General features: G+C 36.8%; 5 protein-coding genes and 1 pseudogene across 7 annotated transcripts; 4 read left to right on the top strand and 2 right to left on the bottom strand.

Moving 5' to 3' along the window:
* Positions 1-534: 534 nt before the first annotated feature.
* LOC103843589 (ras-related protein RABA5e) lies at positions 535-4991 on the top strand. Its single transcript, XM_009120326.3, has 2 exons — positions 535-3932; positions 4522-4991. Exons 1-2 carry the CDS (start codon positions 3599-3601, stop codon positions 4842-4844), a joined length of 657 nt encoding a protein of 218 aa, XP_009118574.1. The 5' UTR covers positions 535-3598; the 3' UTR covers positions 4845-4991.
* A 237-nt stretch (positions 4992-5228) lies between these two features.
* On the top strand, positions 5229-11412 carry LOC103843586 (histone-lysine N-methyltransferase ATX2). Its single transcript, XM_009120323.3, has 24 exons — positions 5229-5887; positions 5963-6014; positions 6099-6173; positions 6259-6478; positions 6609-6735; positions 6845-6949; positions 7094-7299; positions 7382-7474; positions 7576-7673; positions 7757-7918; positions 8080-8223; positions 8322-8369; positions 8470-8587; positions 8659-8724; positions 8831-8892; positions 9028-9084; positions 9221-9289; positions 9391-9586; positions 9882-10127; positions 10227-10288; positions 10371-10448; positions 10708-10803; positions 10894-10997; positions 11082-11412. Exons 1-24 carry the CDS (start codon positions 5424-5426, stop codon positions 11221-11223), a joined length of 3090 nt encoding a protein of 1029 aa, XP_009118571.1. The 5' UTR covers positions 5229-5423; the 3' UTR covers positions 11224-11412.
* A 192-nt stretch (positions 11413-11604) lies between these two features.
* On the top strand, positions 11605-12274 carry LOC103843587 (annotated as a pseudogene).
* Positions 12073-15374, bottom strand: LOC103843588 (aspartic proteinase-like protein 2). The gene is made up of 10 exons (XM_009120325.3): positions 15031-15374; positions 14825-14954; positions 14491-14738; positions 13703-13930; positions 13244-13406; positions 13083-13156; positions 12920-13007; positions 12758-12833; positions 12453-12524; positions 12073-12362 (listed from the first exon to the last, which is right to left on the bottom strand). The coding sequence occupies exons 1-10, from the start codon at positions 15258-15260 to the stop codon at positions 12220-12222; spliced, it is 1452 nt and encodes a 483-aa protein (XP_009118573.1). The 5' UTR covers positions 15261-15374; the 3' UTR covers positions 12073-12219.
* Positions 15375-15856: 482 nt separating this feature from the next.
* Positions 15857-17360, bottom strand: LOC103843585. Of its 2 annotated transcripts, XR_628128.3 has the most exons (3): positions 16839-17360; positions 16613-16751; positions 15857-16257 (listed from the first exon to the last, which is right to left on the bottom strand). XR_628128.3 is itself a non-coding variant. In XM_009120322.3 (2 exons), the coding sequence occupies exons 1-2, from the start codon at positions 17188-17190 to the stop codon at positions 16672-16674; spliced, it is 432 nt and encodes a 143-aa protein (XP_009118570.1). In that variant the 5' UTR covers positions 17191-17359; the 3' UTR covers positions 16490-16671. The 2 variants fall into 2 exon arrangements, 1 of the variants encoding a protein (XP_009118570.1); XM_009120322.3 differs by lacking the exon at positions 15857-16257 and having other exon boundaries at positions 16490-16751; positions 16839-17359.
* A 247-nt stretch (positions 17361-17607) lies between these two features.
* Positions 17608-22130, top strand: LOC103843583 (endonuclease III homolog 2, chloroplastic). Of its 2 annotated transcripts, XM_009120321.3 has the most exons (11): positions 17608-19669; positions 19748-19845; positions 19990-20053; positions 20354-20428; positions 20531-20649; positions 20788-20854; positions 20962-21053; positions 21178-21315; positions 21393-21497; positions 21592-21675; positions 21788-22130. In XM_009120321.3, exons 1-11 carry the CDS (start codon positions 19525-19527, stop codon positions 21929-21931), a joined length of 1131 nt encoding a protein of 376 aa, XP_009118569.1. In that variant the 5' UTR covers positions 17608-19524; the 3' UTR covers positions 21932-22130. The 2 variants fall into 2 exon arrangements, with proteins under 2 accessions (XP_009118569.1, XP_033135614.1); XM_033279723.1 differs by lacking the exon at positions 20354-20428.
* The last annotated feature ends 117 nt before the right edge of the window (positions 22131-22247 follow it).

The following is a 22247-nucleotide window of genomic DNA, read 5'->3' as shown; positions in this document are numbered from 1 at the left end:
CTTCATTTTGTATGAATATAGGCCACCTGCATGAGAACCGCGCAACACGTGTTTTAAAATGGATCCGGTCATAAAAAGCAGCAAAAGATGTTTGATTGTACCGGCTCTGTTATTTGCCCGGTGCTTTACTTTTGCTTCCTCAAGCCTCTTGGCAGCCTGCTCCAGGTAATATTTCTCCTCTTTTTTAAAGTACTCAAGGGACTTGAGGTCAAGAGATTGAACGAAAGAGATCAACAAAAAAAAAACAAATTGTTGTTGTTATTATTATTATTATTAACAAACTACTAGATAGCTACTGAACAGAAATTCAATTCGACAGCCAAAGAAAAATAAGAGTTCAAAAGAGATGACTATTGGTAAGTCTTTAACTATGACCAAAACAAACGGTTCTAAAAACTTTAAGAAAAAAACAAATAGTCAAACCGGGAACATACCTCCTTTAGGTAGTCTATTGAATTTTGGAGAGCGTAGATATTATCTTTGTTGGATTTCCCGGCGAGCCAAGTTAGGATCATTATAATCACCCTCTGATCTCCTCTACCAAAATCCAAGCAATCAAATAAATATATTATAACATGCATATACTTGCATTCCAATAGCATTAGGGTTAGCAGCGTCATGAAGTTAGACCTAAGGAGAGGTACGTTTCTACAATACCAGAGAAACTAAAGATTTTTAGGGTTTTACGAACATACTTTAAGACACTGCGATTGTGACCAACGCACAGACCTGACGGATCAAGAGGAATATCAGAACAAAAAGGCGTTGAAACTAGTTTTTATATCGAACAACTGAGGGTTGCCGAATCTAAAGCCAAAAGGATATGTCCAACCGAGTCATATAAACGTAGAATGACTTATTCTATCATTTCAAAAAAAAATAAAAAAAATTACTTCCTCTATTCTTAAATGACTCATGTTTTAGAAAAAAAAATCAAAATACAAAAACTAAGTTTTCAATGTATTGTTTAATGGTAAACTGTAAGCTTAAAAAAAAACTGTTTTTATTGAAAATCTATTAGCTAAACATTCTAGAAAATATTTAATTACAACAAAAACAATGTATAGACAATAAAACATTAACATGTTCATTTAATATGTCTTAAAATTTTTAAATGAGGCTTTTTGGAACTGATGGAGTACCATTTAGGTTGTAACTGGTAAACATATTTAGGAATTGGTGGAATGAAAATTAATTGAATAACATTAATGGAATGTAGAGAAAAAAATGGAATAGATTCATTCCATTCATTCCTTATCAAAAAAATTTATGGATCTTTTTGTAATTTGTCAATTTATTTTTAAAATTGATGGAATGATCATTCTATTCCATTCAAGACAAATGGTGAATTTATTTTTGAAATTAATGGAATAAGTCATCACATAGCATTTCATTCCAAATATTGATAATCTAGTTGCACTCTTACTTTTAGCTTGAATGAAATAGTCAATTTATTAGTTCCAAAGTAATTTTAGGTAAAATACAAAGAGAATTATTCCATAACAAATTTGACGAAGAACAAATGAAATGAATTATGTTCTATTTTTTCTATATTTCATTCATGCTACCCCACTAATTTATATTCCATCAATTCTAAAGCACATTTACAATTACAACCTTAACCATTCATAATTATTATTTTTGTTTTGTTTCTTTATGCATTAACTTATTTCACGTGATGATAATGTGATGACTTATGGGTTGTGAGGTATTCATTCCACAACACTTGAATTATTTTTCAGTTTCTCTGCCTAAATAGAAACTGCCTAAATCAGTGGACACTTTTTGTACATATTTAATATTGTAGCTTCGAAGTTGTATCAAGAGATATGTTGTCTAGCGAGAGAGTAAGATTTGGAGATGTTTCCTCCTCCCAAGTCGTTTTGAGCATTCATTTTAGTGGAGATAACACATCGCCTAATTCTTTGAGTGTGTAGCCTGATTTTTGATTATATGGTATGCAACTTTTTAAATTTGGAAATTTCAATAATGCATTGTTTGAGAAAATGGACAATTCATATTCAAAGCTAAGCATAGATTGGCTTATGTACTCTCTAAGCTTTTACTCCCTGGTATCAACTTCTCCGTGTGGCTCAACTTGTACATGTGGTTGAGCTTCTCTTTATTTCATCTTTGTGGTAGAGATTGAAGTAGCTTAACTCTAATTTCTTTTGTCAATAACTTAACTCTAATTAAGATGTTATATCTCTTCAATATTATTATGATTTACAACTAAGCAATCAAATCTTAACTCTTCAAACCAGCAAAGCAAAGCTAGAGCATGCAATTGCAACTTCTGATACAGCCAATGCCCTAAAGATAACTGCAGATGCTATGAAAAGTGCACTAGAAAACTTGTAAGTGAACTTGTAAGTTACATTAAATATATGGGTTCACTTTTGGATTATCTTCTCCACTTTTGGATTCATCAGCATTTTCCTCATAATTTTGTATCCTCTTCATCTTTTTTTGTTTTGTTTTCTTGGTCTCAGTAGTCATGAATTATCTCATTTTATTGGCATTATCTTTTCAACCACTTCCCATCTTGGTCAATGATTCTCTGATCCTCTCTGGCTTTTTTCGTCATTCATTCTTTCATCTCTTTACCTATCTTTTCAATTAAAAAAATCAGTTTACTTCAATCAACGGTTTATGATGTTAATCAATATTCTTCGCCAACCGATTCATATCTCTATTTTCATCTGAAACTTATTCATGAAACTGTAATAGTTTTTTGGTTATTTTTTCAGTTGATGTCTTATTCAAATCATTCTGATAGTTTTACGGAGCTAGATTTTTTTAATCTGGTGTCTAGTGACATTTTTACTTTTACTTTGTTTTTCATATTATATCTTTGTATGCTTTTGATCCTATCCTGATCATGGATCCAATATATAAACTTTTTTATTTGAAAAAAAAAATCCATTTTTGATTTTGAATTTGCCTGGATGATAGCTATTAGCTAGCAATTTAACTTTACTATAACTTCTCTGACAAAACCAAAAGTAACAAGATTTGCATCCGCAAGCACACCATTCGTGTAGTAAGACATAAGCACATAATTCTTACCCGAGTTCTATAGTTCTAAAATCACTTATGTACTAAACAACAATAAAGCGAAGAACATCCTCATTATGGGAGTAATTCGTATATTTCGACATTATTATATGTAAGTAAGAATAAATGTTTTGTATATTTAGATTTTGTCATGGTGCATAAACCTCAATAGGCCATAGTTTTTTTAGTAGATGTTGAGATCGGGCTTCCGACTAACCAAAATACACTAGTAGCGTGTATGCACGTTACAAAGGTAGATTCAACCTTGACTTTTTTTGGTCAATAGATTCAACCTTAATTAAAGATACATTTTCTTCAACTATAATGTATTAGACTATTTAATATTTTCTTACCTATAGATATACTTTAGCGTATATATAATTTATAAATTACGTGAAAACGTCAATGATATTAAGACGGGCACTTAATGCGCAGTATGTCCTCTTGCCAGCTTGTTGCACCGTCCACCGTCTCCTCTCTCTAAAACCATTCCTACTTCTCTCTCTCTCTAGAAACCAGAAGAAAGAGAGAAGCTATAACGATGTATTCAGACGACGAAGGGAGAGAAGAATATCTGTTCAAGATCGTGGTTATCGGTGACTCGGCGGTCGGAAAATCAAACCTCCTGTCACGGTACGCTAGGAACGAGTTCAGCGCGAATTCCAAAGCGACAATAGGTGTGGAGTTTCAGACGCAGAGCATGGATATTGATGGCAAGGAGGTTAAGGCTCAGATTTGGGACACTGCTGGCCAGGAGCGCTTTCGTGCTGTTACATCCGCTTATTACCGTGGCGCTGTCGGTGCACTTGTTGTCTACGACATTAGCCGCAGGATGACCTTCGAGAGCGTCGGACGTTGGCTCGATGAGCTCAAGAGTGAGTCTCCATTTTGTTCCATGGCCCATTTTTTTTTGGTTGAATACGTTTCTGATTAACAGATTTGAAGACGATGATGAGATGCATTCGGATTATTTCATAGAATATCGGTGTGGTAGATTATGACATGATCTTGCTACAAAAAGTCGTAGGGTTGACTAGAATTATGGAATATTTTAAACTAGTTTTGGCAGAACACTATTAAGATGTTAAAGTGCTAATCACGGTAGGTACTATTAGTCTATTACATTTGAAGGGTCAAGGGATGGCTTTGTCTTAATATTTTGAAGATGTTTCTGTTAGGACACAACGGTAGATTAAGTATATCACAAAAATACAGTTTTGGAATTTAAAAACATAGGAAGATTGCTAAAACGATTGTAATGAAGAACATATGAAATGAGAATAATCAACCGACTTCTTCAGTTTTGCTGAACTTTCATGTGCTCTTAATCATTGTTCATAATTTAACTTTGTTTCTATGTACACGCATCGTTTTCGTTTATTCATATAAACCAATAGAAGTGTTGGCATATCATTAGGATCGGGAAATAATAACCCTTCTTGCTTTTTGTTTTTGTTTTTGCAGTTCATTCTGATACAACGGTGGCGAGAATGCTGGTGGGGAACAAGTGCGACCTAGAAAACATAAGAGCAGTGAGCGTGGAAGAAGGCAAATCCCTAGCAGAAGCCCAAGGACTATTCTTTGTAGAAACATCGGCTCTTGATTCAACTAACGTTAGAATAGCTTTCGAGAAGGTCATACTTGACATCTACAACAACGTAAGCCGTAAGCAACTAAACTCGGATACGTACAAAGATAAACTCACTGTGAGTCGGGTAAGTCTCGTTAAGGACGATGATAACACTGACCCTAAACAAAGCTCCGGTTTCTCTTGCTGTTCCAGTTGATACTCAAATCACAATCTATTTTGATTTTCTTCTCATTTGTTTTTCTTCCTTTCTTTCTCATTGTAACTGATCAAATTATCGTTGTCTCATAGAAAAAAAAATGTAATTCATTCCTTTTCTAATTTTGGAAAATATTTAAATTATATATTCATATTTGTTTGTAATACTTTTCAATTTTAAATAACTCTCCACCATCAACCTGGAAATTTTTAGAAAAACATTTAAATTTAGAAAAAGGAATCTGCATTAGAAAAAGGAATCTTCTGAATAACTTCCATTTTATTGGTTTGATTTGATATTTATTCCAAATTAATTTCAAATATACAGTGACTAGAAGAATTAGAGAGACTCTAACCCAATCAGAGTCTTTGACCAAAACCGTTTACATACACTTGAGGAGAAGGTGAGTGAGTGAGGAGCAGATCTGGAAATAGAACTCTCCTGCTAATTTTAACCGGCGGGAAAGAGATCTCCTCCGCATCAATTCATCGTCTTCTCCTTAAACCCTAATTTTTCCAATTTCAAATCTCAATTTCAATTCAATTGCATCACCAACAACTAGCGACTGAGCTCTCTTCAATGGCGAGTGTCCCCGAGGAAGAAGAAGAAGACACCCAAATCAAACCCGAACTCCACGACCAATCCGATCTCCCGCTCCGCTACGCCTCTCTCGAGCGCGTCTACTCCGTCTCCTCTTCCTCCTCCTCGTCACTCTGCTGTGTAAACAACGCCAACAATGCGATGATCTCCAGCAAGGTCAAAGCCGAGCACGCTTTCGAGTTGCGCCGACCTGAGATTGTTCGCGTCTACAGTCGCCGTAGGAGGCGACTACCTGAGGAGGACACTAAGAAGAAGATGAAGAAACGGAGGATTGGTAACAGCGAGCTGATGAAACTGGGAGTAGATTCGACTACGTTAAGCGTCTCCACTACGCCGATTTTGAGAGGATGTAGAGTTAACGCTAATAAGCAGAACGGATCTTCGAAGAGGAAGGGGAAGAAGAAGCTAATCCAAGCTTCTCCCACAGCTAAGAAATGGATTAGGTTCGTTAAGATTCACCTAATTGTGGTTTTAGATATGACACGTCATTGCTTCATGTGGCCTTGTTTGTATTTCAGGTTAAGTTATGATGGTGTTGATCCTACTACTTTCATTGGGCTGCAATGCAAGGCAAGCGGCTTAGCTTTGTGGTGGTTATGTGTTTTAGCTTATTCTGTTGCGTGTTTTGACATTTGATTGTTGTATCATGTGTAGGTTTTTTGGCCATTGGATGCTGATTGGTATACTGGTTCTATCATTGGGTATAATGTAGAGAATAAGCATCATACTGTAAGTTTATCTCTCTTTATTGGATCTTTCTTTTTCTGATGCCATTGTTTTCGGTATATCTAAGGGCTTTTTCTTTTCTCTTCAGATTAAGTATGGAGATGGGGATGTTGAGGAGTTAGCTCTTCGTCGTGAAATGATCAGATATTTAGTTTCTCGTGAAGAGATGGAGCGGCTGGATCTGAAGTTTGGTAGTAATGATGTGGCTGTCGGTGGTCAAGATTATGATGAGATGGTTGTATTGGCTGCTTCCTTTGAGGGGTGTCAAGATTTTGAGCCTAGAGACATCATATGGGCGAAACTAACTGGTTAGTACTCTATACTCTGTTTTCTTGTGATTAGCATGTATTGCTTAGCTTCAAACATTCTGGTTTGTGAAGAGAAGCAAATACGCCTACTGAGAGCGATACTGCTATGTTTGGTACCTTTTCCGGACAGGTCATGCTATGTGGCCAGCGATTGTTGTGGATGAATCTGTTGTAGTAAAGCGGAAAGGTCTAAACAACAAGGCACCTGGAGGAAACTCAATACTTGTACAGTTTTTCGGCACTCATGATTTTGCTAGGTTAGAAAATCTTCTTAAACCTTTAGAGATCTTGTTTTTTGTTACTATGAAACTATTACACATTATATTTATCAAGAGGAAGCTGACATTTTGTCATTTGGTTGTCTAGAATACAAGTCAAGCAAGCGGTATCATTTCTTCAAGGGCTTCTCTCGAGGTCTCCCCTGAAGTGCAAGCAACCTCGGTTTGAACAGGCGATGGAAGAAGCAAAAATGTAAGTTCTCATGCTTTTCACTGGCATTCTACATTTTTAATTTGCCAATATAGCGAAGTTGTTTACAAATAGTCTACTTCCCTTTGTTTATCTGAACATCAACATTCATGCATGTGCGAAATTGCTGTAATTGACCTTACCCAGGTACCTGAAAGAATTTAAGCTTCCAGGAAGGATGGATCAACTTCAAAAAGTTGCTGATACTGATTGTTCTGAAAGGACTAACAGTGGAGAAGAGGACAGCTCAAACTCTGGTGATGAATACACAAAAAATGGAGAAGTCTGGTTGCGACCAGCGGAACTTGGAAATTGTTTGTATACAATAGGAGATCTGCGGATAATAAATCTTGGTAATCTATGAAACTTGTGTATTATTCTTGGTTGGAATGGACTCTGCTCATTGTGCATAGGCGTATGTTGATTGTCTTCCAGGAAGAATCGTGACTGACTCTGAGTTTTTTAAGGACAGTCATCATACTTGGCCTGAAGGGTATACAGCTATGAGAAAGTTCATATCACTAAAAGGTAAATTATTTGTCATTTTCGTGCTTTTCTATATTAATCAGGCAGTTTCTGGTTTTGGTTGATTGAATTAGTTGATCAATATGCCCAATTTCTTCCTTCAGATCCTGGTGCATCTGCCATGTACAAGATGGAAGTACTTAGAGATGCTGAGTCAAAGACTCGCCCTGTTTTCAGAGTGACCACAAATAGCGGTGAGCAGGTTAGTTTTCTAGGTGGAATGCTTGTGTGCATATAAAGTTTGTTATAGCCGTGTGTTACATTGATACTTGATTTTTTTTACAGTTCAAAGGAGACACTCCATCTGCCTGCTGGAATAAAATATACAGTAGAATAAAAAAGATTCAGAGTGCGTCGGATAGTCCTGATATGTTGGGTGACGGACTACATGAATCTGGTACAGATATGTTTGGCTTCTCCAACCCAGAAGTTGATAAACTTGTACAGGTACGCATTATTAGGAATCTTTTATTTTTTTCATGGAAGTTTTAGACCTTCAAGCTATATGCATTAAATCTTTCTTTGTATGTCTTTGCACTTTAAGTTTCTTAGTGAAATTTTATTCTTTCCCATTGATGCTCTATGATAAGGTTTGAGCTAACTGGCAGGGGCTACTACAATCCAGACCAACCTCAAAGGTTTCTCAGCGCAAATTTAGTTCGGGGAAATATCAAGATCATCCTACTGGTTACCGACCTGTGCGGGTTGACTGGAAAGATATTGACAAGTGCAATGTCTGCCACATGGATGAGGTTAACAATGTTTCGTTTGTGATTAAATATTTTGTATGCTTATCTTAATATATAACGCTTTAGTAAGTTAGCTCTGACTTAGAATTTCTTGACTGCAGGAATATGAGAACAATCTGTTCCTGCAATGTGATAAATGTAGAATGATGGTATTGATCTTTCTTTCTTATGTCACTTAAGATATCTACTCTATAGTGGCTGGTATCCTTTATACTTCAAGGTGATGCTAAAGAGTTGATCTTGGACTAGGTCCATACTAGATGCTATGGGCAGCTGGAACTCCGTGATGGTTTTCTGTGGTTATGCAACTTGTGTCGTCCTGGCGCTGTTGATATTCCTCCACGATGTTGTCTCTGTCCTGTCGTTGGTAATTTGACCAAACCTGTTCGGTATGGAGTCTTATATGCTTTCATCAGTGACTAACAAAAGATTTATCAGGTGGCGCTATGAAGCCGACAACTGATGGGCGCTGGGCTCATCTGGCGTGTGCCATATGGATCCCAGGTTCACTCTTGACCTTTTATTATATTATTCTGATGTGTATCTTTTCTACTATGGATTCTTCTTTTATTTTCGAAGATGTGTGAGTAACCCATGTGATATCATTCAGAAACATGCTTATCGGATGTCAAGAAGATGGAACCCATTGATGGGGTTAATAAAGTCAATAAGGTTTGAGTTCTTCATTTTCAGTTTCCTTTACATCTGTTGCCTCAGATAGAGTCAGTGGCCTTCGCAGAATAGTATGATTTCTAGTAGCCGCATGATGTTTGATTAGTTGTGCTATTTTCTTAACATTTGAAATAGGATCGTTGGAAGCTTTTGTGCAGCATCTGCGGGGTATCTTATGGAGCTTGTATCCAAGTAAGAATTCTTTTGATGACTAGACAAAATGATTCTCTGTGTATACTTCATATAACAGTACTTTCGAGAAGAAAATTCCCTGTAAGCAATATTACTGGCACTTGGAAGAAAAAAGTAATGAGCTGCATATTTTCAGTGTTCAAACAGTTCTTGTCGAGTGGCATATCATCCACTATGCGCACGAGCTGCTGGTCTCTGTGTTGAGGTACTTTCATATCCTATAGGATATCATGAGATTCTGTATTCATTCATATATGTTATTCGTTTACTCAACCACACAGCTTAGCTATGATTGCATTCTTTTAGCTTGCGGATGAGGATAGGCTTTTTCTTCTATCAATGGAGGAGGATGACGCAGATCAGTGCATCCGCCTACTTTCATTTTGCAAGAGGCATCGACAAACATCAAATAACCACCTAGAAACAGAGTACATGATCAAACTTGTTCATAATACTGCGAAGTATGTCCCACCTCCTAATCCATCTGGGTGTGCTCGTACTGGTATGCAGTTACATTAATCAAATACCTGTTTAAAATAAAGTGTAGATTTACAGCACCTCTTTCGGATGAAATTGTATTGCTAGTTATCCTTTTACCTCACATGTGGCAATGTGTCTTTTTGTTATTTACATTATTCTCTGGGAGCTTTTACAAATTAGGCTCAGAGACATAGTCTCGTGTATCTTTACACATTTTGCGTGCTTGTATTCATGTTCACATCTAGGGGGAACTCTATATACCAATTTATAGCTTTATCTTGCAGATTTGCTAACATTTTTTCCTCTGTTTCTGGTAGAGCCTTATAACTATCTTGGAAGAAGAGGACGAAAGGAACCCGAAGCTCTTGCTGGTGCCTCTTCAAAACGACTATTCGTTGAAAATCAGCCGTATATTGTTGGTGGATACTCTCGACATGAATTTTCAACGTACGAACGCATACGTGGATCAAAGGTGTCTCAGATCATTACTCCAAGCAAGATTTTATCTATGGCCGAGAAATATAGATACATGAAGGAAACGTACAGGAAGAGATTAGCATTCGGTAAGCATTTTAACCAGCAATCCTAAAAGAGGTTACTACTCATTCAAAACTAATTTTCTCTGATCCGTTTTCCTTTAAAATGGTTCACTTACTTTACAGGGAAATCAGGAATTCATGGTTTTGGGATTTTTGCAAAGCTTCCACATAGGGCAGGAGATATGGTTAGCACTCTTAACTTGAACTGTCAATTCTTTTATGGCTAAGTGTCAGTCATGAGAATATTATGAATTTGGGTGGGTGCAGGTGATTGAATACAGTGGAGAACTCGTTCGGCCTTCAATAGCTGACAAGAGAGAACATCTTATATACAACTCAATGGTGGTGCGTATCTGACCTTGTACCTTTTATACTCGATAGAAGATTCTATAAGCAATTTTTAACTAATTATCAGCATATTAATCTGTGCTTTTTCTCCCATGGAACCATATTAATTTTTTTTTGCTTGAGCACTGGAAAATTATTTTAGCTTTTCCTTAGTATCTAGTATCTACACATCGCCCCAGCTTTCTCTCACTATATTTTCGGTTGAGTATTGAATTGTAAAATATCAGTTTAGCAAATAATAAATTGTATGATATAGGGTGCGGGGACATACATGTTTAGAATTGACAATGAGCGGGTCATAGATGCAACAAGGACAGGGAGCATTGCCCATCTGATCAATCACTCATGTGAGGTATGGTCAATTACTTCTTCGAGTATTTGAATTTGACTTAGTTAGCATCTGCAGTATCATAACATTACTTGTGGATTTGATTCTGTACAGCCAAATTGCTATTCGAGAGTCATTAGGGTTAATGATGATGATCATATTATCATATTTGCAAAGAGGGATGTGGCAAAATGGGAGGAGCTGACCTACGATTATAGGTTCTTCTTCTTGCTCTTTATTTTCTCAGGTGCTTTTGAAATTCTTTTATCATGAACTGATTCTCTCTGTCTCCAAACTTGCAGGTTCTTTTCAATTGATGAGCGACTTGCATGTTACTGTGGCTTTCCAAGATGTCGAGGTGTTGTTAATGACGCAGAAGCCCAAGAACAGCAGGCAAATATTTATGCTACTCCCTGTGAGTTAAAAGAGTGGACAGAGGCCTGAGAGAATGATAGAAGAAAACGAAAGCCTGTGAGAGAAAGGTTTTGACCTAACTACAAACTTTGTTCCAACTAAAAACTTAGTGTTTCCCATTAATTTGTAGAAAAACATAGATTTGTAAGCACAGTGATTAGAGATTGAACAGGGGGTTTATGTTTTGAGTCAGAAAAAGAGATGCATAGTTTTCTTCTTCACTCCTTTAGTCCTCTCTGTACTGTTAACTTTATTTCCACCCTTTTTTGGCTCTCTGTGCATGTGACCACTACTGGTTGTACGTACCCCTTGACTCATTCCTTCACATACACACACAAACGCGTGTAATGTATACATAATGGTCACATGTCACTTTCTAACACGTTTGGAGTTCAATGATTCTGTAGTTCTCTCTACGTGTGTCTTACATGTCAATATCTCTCAAGTTCTTACTTTGGTCATCTCTTGCTCTCTTGCTTCTTCAAACAGGTAACTTCAAACTTTGAATTGTAACCATAGTATATAGACATGTGAGGGATGATCAAATGTATAGGGTTTTGGAGAAAAGTGTGATAGCAAAAGCAGCGAATCAACGCTGGAGCAGACGAGAGAACGAACAAAGTTCAGAGTTGAGGTGCTGATCAAATGTCCAATCATCAAACTTTGTCTGAAATGTCAAGGTATCCTCAGTTGCTTGTGGATCCCACACTCCTCCGTGTTCTCTCCTCTTCCGCCGGAACTGTGCTATTAATGACGGCTTGCCGTTGAGTCCAATCCAGACTCTCGTTCAACTATAACTCACACCAGTTTACTCGGAGCCCCCTTTCTTGGTCGTTTCAGTGCGAGTGAACCATCAATAAATTTTGTGCACCATCAATAAAATGCTCTAAATCAATAAAAATAGATCTCTTTGTTCATCAATCTACTGTTTTTTTTTTTGTATTATCTATATCCAGACCACCTTTTTACCATTTGCGATCAATATGTTGAATCTATATACAAAGGAGAAGCTATAAGTTGTCTCTACTATAGGAGAAAAAGAGTAATGAGAAGGAGTAACAAAAGTGAAAACAACGACGTATCTAGAGAAAATGCAGAAGAGATGAAATGTGAGCCTACTAGATGAACTGTTCCTGTTCCTTCATCTTTTACTTTGATGCTTGATGAACCTGCAAAGAGACCGGACAAAGACAAAATGTGATTCATATTCAAAAAAAAATCACAAAACTGTGAGACATGAATCTTGGTCTATCACTTACAGTTGTACTCAGTCCACCCAATGAGCTGATTTTCAAGATCGTAGAGAACAAGCTTGTTTGATAGGACCAAATCTGCAAAGGGAATGTAAGATATTGAGGGAGCGAACGGGATTGATTCAAACACCGTGCAAGAATCACTAAAGTTTGTCATTAAGTCATGCTTTTGTATAATACATTGCAAAACTATAGATCTAAATTTACAAATTACAATGGTAGAGATGACGTGACACAACGCATGATCTAGAGCTTGCTAATGGAAAAGAGGAACAGAGGTGAAGAAAGGTTTGTGAGTATTCTTAACGTACCTCCCAAAAGTGTCATGTTTCTCCTATCTCTGGATTGCATTCCACTATTTTGCCAACCAATGCACCACATTCCTTCCTGTTAAACAATTTACTTTCATGAGTATGAGGCGAAATGGGCAGCCTGATGCGACAAACCAAACAGAAAAGGCTGAAAATGCTTACATAAGGGAACAGATAGTCATGCGGATAAACCCTGAGGAAGACCGAGTTTTCAAAATGGAAAGTGACATTCGGAAACCCCTCATCAACTCTGCCGCAAAGCAAAGGTAAGTTGTGCAGTTCACAATTTGCAGTAATGATAATTAACTCAAGAGATAAAACTTACTTTCCAGAGTACTGAAAGCATTTGTAATCTTTATCAACTATGTGAACTTTCAGAGAAGGCTCCTGCGAGGTTATCTAACAAGGAAGATCCAAATATATGAGAACATAATCTGCAGAAAAAAAAAATCTTTGAAAACTTAAAAAGTTTTTTATGCAAGGTACCTTTTTCACCAATGGTTCGTAGATTATCTCTGGAAGATAGGCCAAGGTTGTACCACTGTCAATTATTGCTCCTTTTCTATCTCCCGGTTGAAATAAATCAGCTGGGATATCTAGAAACTCCTGACCAACTTGAACTGCTGTCATATTGACATTGTAGTGTGGTCTACAATTAAAAAAGAAGATAGTCCATTAACAGAAAATAACTAGAGAATCGAGTACATTCACCACATCAGTAAACGCAAGAATATTCAATCTATTTCACGTAAACACTCCAGCTATTCCAATGTTACACCAAGAGGTTTATATCTCAGCAGCAAGCATGTAACACTAGTCTAAAGCAGGACTATAACTAGATTGGCATGGTAGCTCTACCGGTATCTCACTAAGATATCTACCCAGATTGTAAGGCGATGATTTCATTTCCAGCATATGATTGAAAAAGAAACAATATTGACATACTGATTGGGTACCAATGGTGTCATGTTTACTTTTGGTTGTACCACACGTCCAATGGCAAATATACCACCCCCATTTCTTCCATCTAAGCAATGAGCAAATATCTTTTTCACTCTTCCTGATGACGCCAGCTGAGAAATCATTGAGGAATTAGCTTTTCCAAACCCAAGTATTCCGTCAAGTGCTTCTTCATTAGAAGAGTCGAGATCTCCTGACTGCCTAGCACCACACCTTCAAAATCATATTACAATTAAAACATTAAGAAATGTAAAGAGGTTGCAAAGAGGAATGAAAAAAATTGAAATGGACAGCTAGAATATAATTTTCACAGAATTTTAGGGATTTAATAAGCAAATCAATCAGTTATCATAATTCAAAACAAAAGATATTTCAGTAAGGCATATTGTTTATCTGCAATACTTCACACCATGAGAAAAAAACCAGAGACCAGACATGGTGGAGACTTATTCACTCCACGAGAATATCACCAGACATGGTATAGAACTTATTCACTCCACGAGAATATCATCATCACACATGGTGGAGAACTTATTCACTAAAATTGAAAGAAAAAAAAACACAGAACAGATTCCAGGAAGCACTCTTAGTTCGGTCAGAATCTTAAGATTATTTCTTTAACCAATCAAGTTCTGGCCTACCTATGTGCTTTATCAACTGTTCGCCAATTAATCAATTTAACAGCCTTTACCAACAGTCACCACAAGCAAAGGAAAACTTGTCCTCTTTTCAGTATCTATGCAAAAGTCTATGCAGCAAGCGAGATGACTTACCCAAATATGACACTCCCATTCGCCGTCTTAGTCTTAAGATCCCCAGCCACACTATCATACTGCACAACGTCTTTCACAAAATAACCAGCAGTAGAGCTCCCATCTCCATAAATCTCAAGATACGGACACGACATGTTAGCTTTACATCCAGAGAGAGGACCGCCACTAATCTGGTAGCAAAAATCCTCATCGCAAGAAACCAACTTCGCGCTCTCTGACTCCTCAATGTCGTACAGTGTCAGCTCAATCTACATACAACACATCAAAAAAAAAAAAAAAATCAAACCTTTTTAATAAAGAAAAGAAGTATTGAAAGAGGAGAGTGAATGCTTACACCAAGATTGCTTCTTTTTGGACACTGTCTACACTGTATACAGTTAACCCACATGATATCACTCCCTGTGTCTACTTGCACGTAGTAGCTCTTCGCAGGTGTTCCGATTCCAATCTTCGCGTAATACAACCTAAGAGAGAGCACACAGAGAGAGATCAAAAATTGGATTCAATCAAAGAGAATTTTGAATTGAGGTAAGCACGAACCCTAGGATGTCAGGGCGACCGGTTCCACCGAGAGGTAGATCGATGCCGGCGAGAATTGTGAGCTGGCGCTTGTCGTCGTGCTCCTTGAGGGCGCTGAGGGAGCCTTGGAGCCTTGGGTAACGGTACTTGACGTTGAACACTCCCGGATTCGAAGAGACGCAGACGATAAAGAGCGTGAGAATCGAAATCAGCGTGCGGATGGAGAAATCGGCGATTGGTGACGTCATCATCGTCGGGCCGGCGAGGGCGACGACGGCGACGAGGGAGCTGAGGAAGTTAGAGAGAGAGAATAAATATCAGAGTCAGTTTGTTGGTCAGTTCTATGACCAATACGATACAAGCCTCTTTGTATTTTAATTTGCCTTCGTGGACTTTTCGATTTTTTAATATATTGACTTAATCTTCTTCACACATATACGTTGGAGAAGCCCATGAATAATTCTTAAGCAAAAGCCCATTAAATGGTTTGATGATTGAACGGCCCAACTAGCTTTGTTAAGTGGCCCAAAGTGTTTTTTTTTTTTTGTAAATGAAGAGACGGTGCTTCATTGTGTCTCCTCTTTGTTATAACATTTGATTTGTTAAGTTCCTCATTACAAAGAGCTGAAAATATGTAATCTCAAGTGCAGCTAGAATGTGTTGATTACTTAACCAGTGCTAGTCTAACCCAGTATTGTTATATTTTGTGTATGCAGAGGTCAATCAAAAGAAGTAACTTGTCCATCATGAGTCTAATGTTCAGAATTTATTAATTAAGAGGCTTTGTGTTTTGAAGTTTGTGTTTATATAAGCCCTTGAGGACTATGCCTTTAGAGAGGAGAAAACATTTATCAAAAGCTACTTAAGCTTATCACATGCACTCTAAAGATCCAGAAAATGAGTTACTCATATTCACAGCATCTAGGAAAATAGTCATCAACTTATTCACCAATTAAGACAGTTACTGAAAACACAAAGAAGATGAACACACATAACATCTGAAATCATTTATTTCTTTCTTTTCCTCCTCCAAGGAGCATCACAAAAATAGGCAATTTAGCCATAGATTGTTAAACTTCAACCCATATTGACGAAGATGGAACGAGTTGGAGTATAGTAGTAATGTCATTTGCCTTCATAAATAAAGGTTATGTTGATCCAGCTCCAAGTTAGCATTAGTTACCTCATCAAGTAGAGAGGTCCATAACCAAATAGTGATAGCTCTCATAACACACACGTCTCTCACCACTGCACAAGGACAACAATCCAGATTTTATTTCTCACGTGTACTAAGCTTTACTTTGTAGTTTAAGATATCCATACATAAAACACAACACCACACTCAGTTAACATATTAAGTAAGTTATCTAAGTAGGGCCATGAACTAGTCAGGTGAGTGAGATGAATGCTCTATAAATCAGAAAGAACAAGAATCCAGCTTGTTTAGTTGTCAGATGTTAAGCTCTCAGAGACTATCAAGGAAATAAGAAAGAATTTTTTTATTCAATGATTCCTTTATTTCAGTTCATAAAAATTAATTAGACTAGGATACATGGTAATTATAGTCAAGAAACACTATAGATGTTTTAGTTAAGTCCCAGACCTTCCAATGCCTTCCTGGGATCTCCTCTAAAAGTTCAGGCATCATGACAATGAATACGTTCACTTGCACAACTGGACAGTACAGGCAACGGCTTGTGCCCAGTACTTGAGCCTAGCTTTCACATCATCCGGATTATCACCTGATAAACAAGAAAGCAACCTTAATTAACACTTGTTCACATACTAACACTACTAAGCAGCAAAACTAAATGAATAAGATTACTCACCAGGGCTAGATATCTTCCAGTTAGCAATCGGAGGCGACGGAGCGTCCACCGACGAACTCTCCGGCGACTTGTTGTTGTTCTTATCGTCAGAGAATCTCCGTCTCATGGAATAACAAAGCTCTAAAGCAGGTAGAGTGTTGCAAAGCTCAGGGATCTCGTCGTAGCTGAAACCAAAACCAAGATCTAGACAACCCTTGAGATCTTCAAGATCGTCATCAGTCAAGCTCTTGGCTCTTGTCAGATCGTCCTGATTGTCCAGCGTGGCAAGAGTCTCCACGTAACCCTCCACCAACACGTTGCTCTTCTTCCTCTCCAGCTTCTTGTAACTCTCTCGATTAACAACACAACCCATTACTCACTCTTTCTCAGTTATGTTATATTTTTCTTGTCAGGGCCTCTCTGTGTTTCTTTCTGTATCTCTTTTCAGTTTAGTGTCTTGTCGGGAGAGAGATGTAGAGTCCGATGTGGTTTACTTATAGAAGCCGCAATGAGCTGGATGTACGTTCGTCCATGATGACGATGGATGATGGATGGTAACATCTTCTCGCGTGACTAAATGTCGTATTAAATTTTGTGGGGCCCAAACAAATAATTGATAACAAAATTCACGGCCACAAGTAATTACTTTCGTATCAATTATCATTACTTCAGAATAAAAACGATTTTATAGAAAGTTTTTCGATTTTTAAATGATCAATCATCCGTAACTCTCAAGTCACATGTCCACCTTAATCAGCCATTAGTTTTAAAATGTATATAGATATAGATAGATGCGCACCACTAGTTATGCGGTTATCAGGCTTTTTGAGCCATGTATATGTTATGAGCAAATATATAATTGTCACGTTGTAACTTGTAAGGAGTCCCTTTTGTATGAATTGTGAGAAAAAATCGGGGTTATAATTATTTACTGAAAACTTTGATAAAAATATTTTTTAAATAAAATTTAGGAACTTATATTTATATAACTTCCAAAAATGTAAGTGCCAAATCCAATGTTTCATTAGGTTGTTTTTTAGAAAAATGGTGTCAATAGCGGATGTACGTGTGCGAAGATGGTCGCATTTGCCCACAAAATTTCCAATTTCTTTTGTAATACAGACTATACAGTATACCCAAAATTTTCCTACTGTCTCTTATTAAAATTACATTTTTAACCTTGGTTTTTATATTTATGAGTGATTTGTCCTCTCTAAATTTATATGCTACATCCTCCATTGATGGTGTCAATGTAAGGACATGGTTGTGACACCAAAGATATACAGCTAGAGTTGCGACTTGGAACACGTGAATGAAAACGAACGGAGAGATCCTAAACTGAAGATGAATATAGACCAACAAACCCACGTTCCCTTGTCTCTGTCGCTCTATAATTTAGCTGGTATGAGAAGATTACAAAGTCACATCATTATTGTTGTTGAGCTCACAATTATTAATACATGGTCCACAATTTTTTCTACATTTATGTCTATTTTCCAGGCGTATCTACAAATGAAATGCTAGGAGCTTTTTCTTCTTAAAAATGAACCTACTGAATTTTAGGAGTAACGAAAACTAAATTCCACCGAATACACTTTTTTCTTTTAAAAATGTTATATTTCTTAGATTAAAATATTAAAACTCGGTTGCTGTGTAAAGCTGAGGTTGACCACTTGCACTCGTGGTGCGAGCCATAACGGAGACAATGGTGGGATCCACACGATCTAACGCTTTCGGTTTTCCTTTTAACCCTTGAATGGCTACACACACCTGGCCTAAAGTTAAGACCACGATTAATGTAGGTCTTTTGCGGAGAACCTCTTAGCGAATATAAGAAACGTTTCTTAGCGAATATAAGAGACGTATCTTAACTTTTAATTAAAAAAAGTTAAAATAAATTTTTTAAATAAAAAATATAAGAACATGGTTAATGAAGGTTTTTAGGGATGGGGTTCTTAATGTATAAGAACTGGTTTTTAACTTTAACAAAGAAAAAAATTAAGAACCGGTTCTTAACTAAGTTTTTAAGAACCGGCTCTTAACTTTTCTCTTTGTTAAAGTTAAGAACCGGTTCTTAAATTACGATAAGAATCCTACTCCTAAGAACTCTCATTAATCATGGTCTAATGATATATTTATTAAAGGTTCTTAGTGTAATATAAAAACCGTCTTTTAACTTTTAACTAAGAAAAACTAATAAATGACTCTTAAATAAGATATTTAAGAGACGGTTCTTAGTTTTTCTTAGTTAAAAATTAAGAAACAGTTCTTATATTACATTAAGAACTTCATCCTAATAATCTCCCAATAAATATGACCTAAGAGACTTTTTTTACTTTTTTTTAGTTAAAAACTAAGAAAAGTTCCTTAAATCCGTTAAAAGACACTTCCTAAAAAAACCTGTATTAATCATGCCCTAAACAGAACTTTCCGCCCAATAAGCTAATTACTAAATTTAATATATTTTCTTAGTAATTTTATTTCCTTTTGTAAGAAGGCGCGAAACTCTCTGATTCGTTGATTTGGGTATCATTTGTAACCCATATTCAAATATCGCCCCAATCAAACTTGTAATTAGGCTTGGAAAGTAAATGGGCCCAATCAAATTACTGGTCCATTGAGGGACGATTAAAATTAAAAATAAATAGTTTTTCTTTTCTTAGGAGGAGCTTTAAGCTTTGTTTGTAAATGGTCATTTTGAATTTGAATGAAAGTAAAAGCTCTTATGATTCTCACCTCCTCCGCTCGAGCTTTTAGTGCTATGAATCGCCGGATGTACTCTACTCGATCCATCTCCGCAGAATCCCTAACTCTTCCTTCCGATTCCAATTCCAATTCCAATTCCAATTCAGGTTGGATTTTTATGGTGAATTTTGTTATTTTGATCGAATTGCGTAGATTGTTTAATCCAATGCTTGTTTTAATATCAGAATCAGCCAATGGAGCTTCCGGGTCTGAGACTCGAGTATCACCTCTAAGGAGGAAAAGGCTAAAGCAAGAAGTTTTGGATTCAAGCAGTAGCCATAAAGTAACAATTTTCAAAATACTATGATAGATGTTGAAAGTTTAGAGCTTTATAGCCAATTCGTTGACCCTTTTGGTCTGTAATCTGTAGAAAGCTTCTGTTTTAACTTTCACTTTTTTTCTTCTATTTGTTTATGTAATGATGCAGGAGATGTGTGGAGTATTGCCAGATATAGAAGATCTTTCGTACAAGAAGACAAATGTATCTCCTAGTAAGTCTTAGCGTATACAGTACATTTCCTCATTAGATGTCTTAATGGCTTAATATATACAAAGGGACTTTGATTAGGTAACGTTGGATCAAACTAGTGATTCAGGGTAATACTAGATCATCCCTTTGTATTTGTGGTATAATCTCTTGTGGTTCAAGTGTTTGTATCCAGTTTATTGGTGAAATGATTGTTGATGATGAGTTTAAAAAAAAAGAGTAGGGATAATGCGTCTGAGCGAAAAACTTGTTGTGGCTACGCTCCAACTGATAGTAGAAGTTCTTGTATGAAATGGTTTTGCAGGGACGTCAAAACTAAACTCGTATGTAAAATCAACAGAAGCTAGCACATCCGCATCGTCGTCGATCAGAACAGCAGGTTGGCTTTCACGAGATAATACTAGTCTTAGTGGCATGCATCTGGGATTCTTTATCGGAAATAAATATGATGTCCCTCCCTAAGATGTTATATTATATATAGGCAAACCACCTGAGAACTGGGAAAAGGTGCTCGAGGGTATTCGAAAAATGAGTTCTCCAGAAGAAGCAACAGTTGATCCTGTTAATTGTGATAGAACCGGAAGCTTTTTACCTCCCAAGGTATAATATCTTACTTACTCCATCTGGTAATTGATCTATATCTTGAGTGTTGGATTGTTTCTACATCTCATAAGTTCTTTGCCCTTCTTGTTTTTTTATTTTTTTGCTTCTTATCTTATCTCTTATTTATATTTGTAGGAAAGGAGATTTTATGTCCTCATAGGAACACTTCTTTCAAGTCAGACTAAAGATCACGTTACTGGTGGTGCGTCTCCATTTTAAACTGCTTTGCCTAATACTTAATTTCACCATTCTAGTATATTCTGGAACTTCAAGTTTCCTGATTTTATATTAGACACTTCTGATTTGCAGCGGCAGTAGAACGTCTTCGTTTAAATGGCCTTCTCACTCCTGAGGCCATTGATAAAGCCGATGAATCAACCATAAAGGAATTGATTTACCCAGTATGTTATCTTACTTCTTGTTATTAAAGGCCTCTATGACTTCATGCCAAGTTTTCAACAAATGGATTATGGAAAGGAATGAGACTTACTTTTGATATGAAACTTACTTGCCCTTTACTTTTAGGTCGGGTTCTATACTAGAAAGGCTACTAATGTGAAGAAAGTTGCGAAAATCTGTCTCACGAAATATGAAGGTGACATTCCAAGGTCTTTGGAAGAGCTACTCTCACTTCCAGGAGTTGGTCCTAAGATTGCTCATCTGGTAAAATTTGAAATACTAGTCAGTTTTGTAAGAGAGATGCACGTTTCTCAAAGGTTTCTTGTGATGTCATGCAATAGGTTTTGCATATAGCATGGAACGATGTTCAAGGGATCTGCGTAGACACACATGTGCATCGCATTTGCAATAGGCTTGGTTGGGTGACTAAACCAGGAACGAAACAGGTGTGCTTCTCAAACATCATCCTTTGATAAAGACTAGCTCTTAACACTTTTAATAAAGATTCTATTCATGTTTTGTCTTGCTCTTTGTCACCAGAAAACGTCTTCCCCTGAGGAAACTAGAGTAGCTCTGCAACAATGGCTTCCAAAGGAAGAATGGGTCGCTATTAACTTTCTTTTGGTGAGATTCCAACTTTTAAGAAATGCATGAAAATAATATTATGAGCATGTCCTTTGTATAACTCCACTGAATCCACTTCTCCATTTTTTGGTCTGAAACTCATATACTACAGGTAGGTTTCGGACAGAAGATATGCACACCGCTAAGACCACGCTGCGGAGTTTGTAGTATCAGTGAGCTTTGCCCTTCTGCCTTCAAAGAGACCCCAAGCAAAATATCCAAACTGAAGAAACCTATCAAAAGCAAGAAAGTTTAAATTGTTTTTGTGGCTCTGGAGTCTCCTCCTTGATCACTTTTCAAAACCATTTTGTGATTAGTCCTCTGTAAAAGATAAATTGTTTTAAACAAATTGTATAGCTTTATGGAAAATTGAAGAGCAAGAGCATTCTGTTTTGTATTTAAATATTCTCAGATACTTAAGAAGAGGCTGAGAGCCTGAGACTTGAGACTGAAGATCCGTGATGATCTCATATATTTATATTAGGAATAAACTTAATTATTATGATGATATAATTGGTCATTAAAATTTAATTCGCTACTATCGCTTATTGTTGCTCGTAGTGTGCTATTAC

This window comes from Brassica rapa, chromosome A09 (genome assembly GCF_000309985.2).
Source record: "Brassica rapa cultivar Chiifu-401-42 chromosome A09, CAAS_Brap_v3.01, whole genome shotgun sequence".
In the NCBI taxonomy this organism is placed as follows: Eukaryota; Viridiplantae; Streptophyta; class Magnoliopsida; order Brassicales; family Brassicaceae; genus Brassica; species Brassica rapa.
The sequence above is the reverse complement of the archived record's forward strand: the minus strand, read 5'-3'. Positions and strand labels throughout refer to the sequence as shown.